The sequence below is a fragment of the Tachyglossus aculeatus genome, chromosome 2 (genome assembly GCF_015852505.1).
Source record: "Tachyglossus aculeatus isolate mTacAcu1 chromosome 2, mTacAcu1.pri, whole genome shotgun sequence".
Classification (NCBI taxonomy): Eukaryota; Metazoa; Chordata; class Mammalia; order Monotremata; family Tachyglossidae; genus Tachyglossus; species Tachyglossus aculeatus.
This window is the reverse complement of record NC_052067.1, coordinates 136,282,030-136,290,848: the sequence shown is the minus strand read 5'-3', so window position 1 is coordinate 136,290,848 and position 8,819 is coordinate 136,282,030. Positions and strand designations below refer to the sequence as shown.

At 43.0% G+C, this 8,819-nt stretch overlaps 1 protein-coding gene and 1 long non-coding RNA gene across 2 annotated transcripts; one reads left to right on the top strand and one right to left on the bottom strand.

Annotated features, from left to right (window-relative positions):
* Positions 1–588: 588 nt before the first annotated feature.
* Positions 589–4,673, bottom strand: LOC119939411. The gene is made up of 3 exons (XR_005454667.1): positions 4,437–4,673; positions 2,475–2,584; positions 589–726 (listed from the first exon to the last, which is right to left on the bottom strand). It is a non-coding gene; the product is annotated as an uncharacterized LOC119939411 (long non-coding RNA).
* Positions 4,674–5,782: 1,109 nt separating this feature from the next.
* Positions 5,783–6,736, top strand: LOC119943249 (olfactory receptor 52E8-like). Its single transcript, XM_038764040.1, has one exon. It carries the CDS (start codon positions 5,783–5,785, stop codon positions 6,734–6,736), a length of 954 nt encoding a protein of 317 aa, XP_038619968.1.
* Positions 6,737–8,819: the final 2,083 nt, after the last annotated feature.

Genomic DNA, 8,819 nt, shown 5'->3' with positions numbered 1-8,819 from the left:
AGAACTTTGGCTTTGTGTGGAATTTCTCAGATTCAAATTAATTCATAGACATCACTGTCATTTAGATTAACAGCAGTTATTGAGTACCTAATAATCATGATAATGTTTGTGACATTTGTCAAGTGATTACTTTGTGCTGAGTACTGTGCTAAGACCTGGGATATATAGTACAATCAGATCAGATCAATCAGATGGCGAAGCAGCATGGATCATGGAAAGAGCATGGGCTTTGGAGTCAGAGGTCATGGGTTCAAATACCAACTCCACCAATTGTCAGCTGTGTGACTTTGGGCAAGTCACTTAACTTCTCTGTGCCTCAGTTCCCTCATCTGTAAAATGGGGATTAAGACTGTGAGCCCCACGTGGGACAACCTGATCACCTTGTATCTCCCCAGCGCTTAGAACAGTGCTGTGCACATAGTAAGCACTTAACAAATACCATCATTATTATTATTATTATTATTATCAGACACTGTTCCTGTTCCACATGAGTCTCAAAGTCAAAGATGGAAGGAAAATAGGTATTTAACCATCACTTTATTCAGTTGAGGAAACTGAGCCCCAAAGAATTTAAATGATTTGCCCAAGGTCAGCCTGAAGGCAAGTGCTGGAGCCAGAATTAGAACACAGTTTCCCTGATTCCCATTCCTGTGCTCTATCAAGTAGGTCAAATTGTGAATCTTCTTTGAAAAGTATCATATCTCACAATTTTTTAAAACATTATTCCTGGAAAAGACAAGAAGATATATACTGATGAATACCCAAAAAGTAAACAGGGAAAAAATAAGCCCAAGTGGATAAATAAACCGATATTGAAATAACAGAATGGATTAGTGAATGTGGGGCTGAGCTTGTTAACAGAATGATATGATAAAGACTGTGAGCCCACAGTTGGGTAGGGACTGTCTCTATATGTTGCCAATTTGTACTTCCCAAGAGCTTAGTACAGTGCTCTGCACATAGTAAGCGCTCAATAAATATGATTGATGATGATGACTGATGATGATAAAGAAGGGGTGCTCTCTTCCAGGCTTATTGTCCCTTCTTATGCCTGAGCTGAACCCCTGGGGTTTGGAGTTCAGTGTGCATGGTGGGAGAGAGTCTCTCCTTGAGGGGAAAGGGTCGGTAGTGGGTGAGTGGCATATTAATAGATGCAGTCTAGGTGGGAGGCACCCCTTGGACGGATGGGGTGGTGTGGCTTAGTGGATAGAGCATGGACCGGGAGTCAGAAGGGCCTGGGATCTAATACCAGCTCTACCACCTGTTGGCTGTGGGACCTTGTGTAAGTCATTTCACTTCTATTTGCCCCAGTTACCTCATCTGTAAAATGGAAACTGGAGCCCCCTCTGGGAAATAGACTGTGTCCAATCTGATTGGCTTGTTTTTACACCACTGCTTAGTACAGTGCTTGGCAAATAGTAAGCATTTAGCAAATACCATAAAAAAACCTCATGTGTGTGCCTCTCAAATGGCATTTCCAGCATCCAGCAGCTCATAAACATTCTACAGTGCTCATGGCCTGTTGAGTGCGAAGCATTTCCCAAAGGATCGGGAGCATATTCTGTTATGAGGTTCCAGATCTCTTGTTGCACTCTCCAACACTGCAGCATGGATATACCGAACAGGTGTGAACTGTCCACACCTCCCTGTTCTAGTGTAATGGTTACAGGGTAGTTCTGCCATGACTAGCATGCTGTTATGGACTCCGCTTAAGATCATTTTTGTAATGGTGCTTGTTAAGTGCTTACTATGTGGCAAGCACTGTACTGAAGTGCTGAGGTTCAGTCTTAATCCCCATTTAATGGAAGAGGTAACTGAGACACAGAGAAGTTAAGTAATTTGCCTAAGGTCACGCCACAAACGAGAGGTGAAGCTGGGATTAGAACCCAGGTCCTCTGATTCCCAGGCCCGTGCTCTTTCCACTTGGCCAAGCTTCTTCCTTATGATATGAGAAACGTTTCTGGACAGCATAATTTGCAGAGTTGTTGCCAGACTCCAGTGATGCAGATGATGTTAAATGCTTTACAGAAGACCAAGAAATATAGCTAATAGAGGTCTTCTTGGTATTCTTCCCTGTATACCCCGTGAATTTCTCATACTTCAAAGATCATGTCTGCTGAGCTGTGTTGTGTTCTGAAGCTCCATTGCAATTTAGGTAGTAAATACCTGATATGCAATTTTTTAATGATATCTTTTAGGGGCTTACTATATGCCTGGCATTGCATTAAGCATTGGGGAAGGTAAAGCTAATCAGGTTGGACATGGTCCAAGTCCCAAATGGGGCTCACAGTCTTAATCTCCATTTTATAGATGAGGTAACAGGCACAGAGAAGTGACGTGCCTTGTCCAAGGTCACACAGCAGAAAAGTGGCAGAGCCTATATTAGAACCCAGGTCCTTCTGACTCTCAGGCCCATGCCCTATTCCCTAGGCCATGCTGCTTCTCTACCAGGCCTTGATCCAGAATGAGTTTACCTGGGATCCTGAACAGAATGGTGAGACACCCAAGAAATGCCTATCAGCTCTCTCAGCTTTCTTCTTGAAGAAGGTGATTATGGTTCCAGCCTTGGAGACCTGTGACATTCCTACTGGTAGAAGAAAGCTCATATGGATGTCTAAACATTAGGTTCCCATTTTGCAGGAAGATTTCTGAAGGAACACCATCTGATTGAGGTTTATTACTATTTTCAAGACTTTAAGTTGGTGCCAGACCATGCCTTTACAGTTGGGTTGTTTCTCCATTCTATAAAGGACCTCATCTTTGAAGGTGAAAAGTATGTTCAGAACCTCTTTGAAAGATTACTGGAAAAGAAGAAGTTCAAAACTACAATGAAATGAAGTTCATAAATAGGGCAGAGGAGTAACTACAGAGAGAAACAGTGTGTCCTAGTGAAAACAATATCGCTTGGGAGTCAGAGAAACTGGGTTCTTAATTTCTCTGTGTCTCTGTTTTCTCATCAGAAAACTGGTAATTAAAGTCTTGTTCTCCCTCCAAACTTACACTGTGAACCCCGTGTGGGACAGAGACTGTTTCCAACCTGATTACTTGATTACATGATTACCCTAATGCTTAGTACAGTTCTTGGCACATAGTAAGCATTTAACGAATACCACAATAAGTATTATTACATTTTCTGCACCCAAAATAAATTTCACCATTTCGTGCCCAATACCCCCAGAGAGGGCAGCATAGACAAAATTGCAAGTTGCAAAAATAAATGGCATGTAGAATCTATATCGTGCATGGAAAAATTAGGTGGTTTACTTAGGAACAAACTTCAATAATACAACTTGTGTCCAGTGGTAGACCAAGGTTGTATTTCTTTGTTACCTGTTGTAAATTTCTGCTTCCAAAAATACAGGGCACAATTTGTCCATAGGGAGAGTCTCTCTTGGAATAGAGTAATATGAAATGAGGTTTGGGGTTCAGCGTGGCTCAGTGGAAAGAGCACGGGCTTTGGAGTCAGAGGTCATGGGTTCAAATCCTAGCTCCGCCAATTGTCAGCTATATGACTTTGGGCAAGTCACTTAACTTCTCTGTGCCTCAGTTACCTCATCTGTAAAATTGGGATTAAGACTGTGAGCCCCCTGTGGGACAACCTGATCACCTTGTAGCCTCTCCAGCTCTTAGAACAGTGCTTTGCACATAGTAAGCGCTTAATAAATGCCATTATTATTATTATTATTATTATTATTATTATTATTATTATTATTATTATCTGGCCAGCTAGCTGAATCTCTCCAGCTACCTCTGTGTCCAGGAAAAGTATAACTCTACATAATGTCAGTGCTCTCCCTCCTCACCATCAACTTTAAGGCACTCAATCAGCTCTCCCCCTCTTATCTCACCTCTCTCCTCTTCCACCATAAACCAACCCACCCACGTTACTCTTCTAAAACCAACCTGTGCCTCCATCTCATCTCTCTCACCACTGCCTCTTGGCCTGGAACTCCTCCCCCTTCATATTAGGCAGATCACCACCCTTCCCACCTTCAAAGCCCTTTTAAAACCATATCTCCTCCAGGAAGCCTCCCCAGATTAACCTTACATCTCCCCACTCTATTCTCTCTCCTTTCTGCATTGAGCCTTAGCCTCTAGTTTCCCCACCCTATCCTCCCTTACTTCTGCCCCTTCAGCTTCATCTAGGCCCTTGGGTCTGTACCTTCTAAGAACTACCTACCTCCATACAACTTAGGCAAATATCCTTATATTCTACTGCTTCCCATATTGACATTTACTTTGATAATTGACTCCCTCACTAGATTGTAAGTTCCTTGAGGGCAGGAATGGTTTCTACCAACTCTGTAATATTGAACTCTGCCAAATGATTAGTACAGTGCTCTGCACAACGTAATATCATTGATTTGAATGATTTCTCTGGAAAATAAAAAATGTGTGGTATGTTCAGAATACGGAGTTATTTTCACAATATATACCTTATCAATTATGTGTCACACCAAAGTATCCCTCAATAGTGTAGTAAGACTTAGCAGAGTTTCCTTTCACAATCTTCAGCCAAAGTAAGAGTAGTTTTCCAAAGTATGGCACACTGTCTATTTGTTCGTTTCTTGAGGTAGGGTTGACCGTCATCTCACTCCCTGGCAATGTGCTGGTACTTAAGAATGTCTCCCCAGTACATTTTCTAGCTGGAGCAGCCTGGTCCTCATATACACTGATGGTTAAACCTGAGATTCTCCAGTCATGCCCTACTCCTCTGGCAATTCCAATTGGTGACATGCTGGGTTACAGTTGAGAAGCATTGTTGCCTAGTGGATAGAACACAGATCTAGGAGTCAGAAGGATCTGGGTTCTAATTCCACCTTTGCCACTTGTCTGCTTTGGGACAATGGGCAAGTCATTTGACTTCTCTGGGTCTAAATTACCTCACTGGTAAAATGGGGATTAAGACTATGAACCCCATGTGGAGATGGACTCTGTCCAACCCAATTTGCTTGCATCCACCCCAGAGTTTAGTGCAATGATAATAATAATAATGGTTATGGTACTTGCTAAGCGCTTACTATGAACTAAGCATTATTCTAAGTGCTGGGGCGGATACAATTAAATCAGGTTGGACAAAGTCCCTGTCCCATATTGGGCTCACACTCTTAATCCCCATTTTACAGATGAGGTAACTGAGGCCCAGAGAATTTAAGTGACTTACCCAGGAGCTGTGGGGAAACAAAATTCCGATGCATGGCTGATTTCATTTCTTCCCTCTCTCTTGGGGACCAGAGTTATTAGCCAGACATAACTCGAGGATGTCCAGGACTCACTCCAATTCTGGAGAGAGTCTGGGTTCCAGAATAGGGAAACAGAGGGGATTATTTCTTTCAGTAACAGCACTCTGAGCCTGATCTTGGACTTTGCACTCTCCCAATCATTTAGTACAGTGTTCTGCACTCAGTAGTAAGTGCTCAGTTAATACCACTGGTGATTGGCTGACTGATTATTCATCGATTGATTGATTGATTGGAAAATTCTATGTAGTCTGCAGGCCCAAAATGGGGAAAGGATCATGATGGAGTGATTCGGTGAGAATTCCACAAAGACAATGCTTATTTGGTCCATTCTCAGGCAAGATAAGCATCACTATTGCTAAGGTTCTGTGAAGGATTTGTTTCTGGATTGATGTAACATCTTTCCTAAAGAGAAACCAAGACACAGATTACTGGGAAAAACAAATGGATTCCGCTCAGATAGCAGAGCAATAGTGTATTTTCTTTAGGTCTCTCCAGAACTCACATTAAATGAAACAAGGAGAACGGAGTCTTTTCCAGTAATGCCCAAGGACAACGGAAATCACAATGCCACCCAATTCCACCCCTCCTCCTTCCTCCTGCTGGGGGTACCAGGGCTGGAAGCTGCACACAACTGGCTGGGCTTCCCCTTCTGCATCGTGTACCTGATCGCTCTCGTGGGAAACTGTACCATCCTGTTCGTGATCAAGACTGAGCAGAGCCTCCATCAGCCCATGTTCTACTTCCTGGCCATGCTGGCCACCGTCGATCTGGGCTTGTCGTCGGCCACCATCCCCAAGATGCTGGGCATCTTCTGGCTTGGCCTGCAGGAGATCAGTTTTGGGGGCTGCCTCACCCAGATGTTCTTCATCCACATGATCACCGGCATGGAGTGCACGGTTCTCGTGGCCATGGGCTACGACCGTTATGTGGCCATCTGTAAGCCCCTTTGGTACTCCACCATCCTCACCAATAGATCCATTAAGGTTATCCTAGGGTTAGCTGTCCTGAGGAATTTCTCTCTGGTGATTCCGATGGTGTTTTTTCTCTTGAGGTTGCCTTACTGTGGGCACCGAGTCATCCCCCACACCTATTGTGAGCACATGGGCATTGCCCGGTTGGCATGTGCAAGTATCAAACTCGACATCATTTATGGTTTATGTGTCATCAGCCTTACTCTTTTGGACATACTGCTGATCGCCATCTCCTACATCAGGATTCTCTACACTGTCTTCAGACTCCCCTCCCAGGATGCACGACTCAAAGCCATAAACACTTGCATTTCCCACATAAGTGTCATCCTGGCCTTCTTCACCCCAGCCCTCTTCTCCTTCCTCACCCACCGCTTTGGACACAACAAAATCCCCGGCTATGTCCACATCCTCCTGGCCAACCTGTATGTGGTCATCCCACCCGCCCTCAACCCCATCATCTATGGGGTGAGGACCAAGCAGATTCGTGTATCCAGTGTTTTCACAAAGAAACAGTCATTCTGATCAGAACAACTGGAAGAAAGTCCATCTGATCTCTGCTGGTTCCCATAATGCAAATAGAAGCTAATAATATAATTAGGGACGGGCACAAGGTATCTAATTTTTTGTATTTGATGTGAAGGCACTGCTAATAGTGATGTACTTTCCATGGAACAGAGGTGTCTGAAAAACACCTACGTTGGCAATGCCCTCATGAAGGATGATGGTAGACCTGCCATCTCATATCAAATTTGCGAAGATATCATTTTCTTAGTCCTGAGTCTGTGCCATAGAATTTCCTCACATTGAACACATCCCAAGTTTTGGTAACTCACCATTCTCAACCTTACACCTTAGGTTATGGTGCATTTCCTGTTAAGACTATCCCCAAATTGAAAGTCATTTACTGTCACTACTGAGCAATTGGAAAACTTACCCTAAAACCAGTCATGGAATCAATTAGGATTCAGCTGTCTAACCCAGTGCTGTGGTAGAAAAGTCAGCAAGCTTACTAAATTTCTGTCCCCTTCCCTAAAGAAGGATATAGATACCTAGAACACAAAACACTTAGGTATCTCTTTTTTTATTAAATAAAGTATTTTCCACAAACTAAAGGAAGGCTTGAAAATTAGCTAAAAAGATTAATCAACAGTGAGCACTGAGAAAATATAAATAGTACAATTTCTAAGCATGATCAGCCAAAGCCAAAAGGAGTGTAATAGAAAATCCAGGTACAAAAAGCAATATTTCTCTACCTGAGGCTCTATCCTCAACTCATTTTTCACAGCTGGGAGTACAACACAGTTTTCTCTTCCCATCCATTTTCAGAGGAGGCCCTTTCTTGCAGCTCTGCCTAGTCAAGGACAGAGGCTTCTCATCTGCCTTTATTCTATCCTTTCTCAAATACTGATTCTGTACCCAATTCACACTCTGGCATTGGTTCGGCTTCCTGACCAGTCTGGGTGGTGCTCCATTATTACAGGTGTCTGCCATTTTCTCCTAGCTCCTTTTTTGAAATAGGCAATGACTTGGAGCTTGTAAAATAGCAAATCACTTTCCGTTATTCTGTCAATAACATTTATTGAGTGCTTGGTGTGCAGAGAACTGTATTAAGTGCTTTAGTGTATCCTTGATACAGGTGTAGACCTGATCAATCATATGTATCTATTGAGTGCTCACTGTCTGTAGAACACATTGTAATGTGTCTGTTATATTGTTCTATCGTACTCTCCCAAGCACTTAGTACAGTGCTCTGCACATAGTAAGTGTTCAATAAATGTGATTGACTGAATGGCTGACTGACATGAGACAGTACAACATAACAAAGTTGGTAGCATGTTTCCTGCCGAACTAAACCCGCACACTTGGTTCCTCTAATGCCAACCTTTTCACTGTACCTCAATCTCACCTATCTCACTGCCAACCCCTTGCCCACATTCTACAGGAACACCTGGCCTGGAACTACCTCCCTCTTCAAATCTGACAGACATTTACTCTCTCTCCTTTCAAAACATTAATGAAGGCACATATCTTCCAAGAGGCCTTCCCAGACTAAGCCCCACTTTTCCTCATCTTCTCCCATCTGTGTTGCACTGACTTGCTTCCTTTGCTCTTCCCCTCTCCCAGCCCCACAGCACTTATGCACATATCTGTAATTTATTTATTTGTACTGATATCTCTCTCCCCACCTCTAGACTGTAAGTTTGTAGTGGGCAGGGAATATTTCTGTCTCTTCTTGTATTGTACTCTCCCAAGCGTTTAGTACATGTGTTCTGCACACAGTAAGTGATCAATTGATATGACTGAATGAATGAGCTTACAGTCTACAGGGGAAGGCAGACATTAATCTAGGTAAGTAATTTAAATTACAGATGTACACATAAGTGCTGTAGGGCTGAGGGAAGGATGAAAAAAGAAGCATAGAACAGTGTTTGACACATACTAAGTGCCTAGCAACTACCAAGGGCCAGGGTGATGCAGAAGGGAGTGGGAGAAGAGGAAACCAAGGCCTAATAATAATAATAATGGTATTTGGTAAGAGCTCATTATGTGCCAAACACTGTTCTAAGCGCTGGGGTAGATACAAGGTAATCAGGTTGTCCCACAT

Bases quoted from the DNA above. Each gene is read 5' to 3' on its own strand.
- LOC119943249 (XM_038764040.1), top strand. From the start codon at position 5,783: ATGCCCAAGGACAACGGAAATCACAATGCCACCCAATTCCACCCCTCC.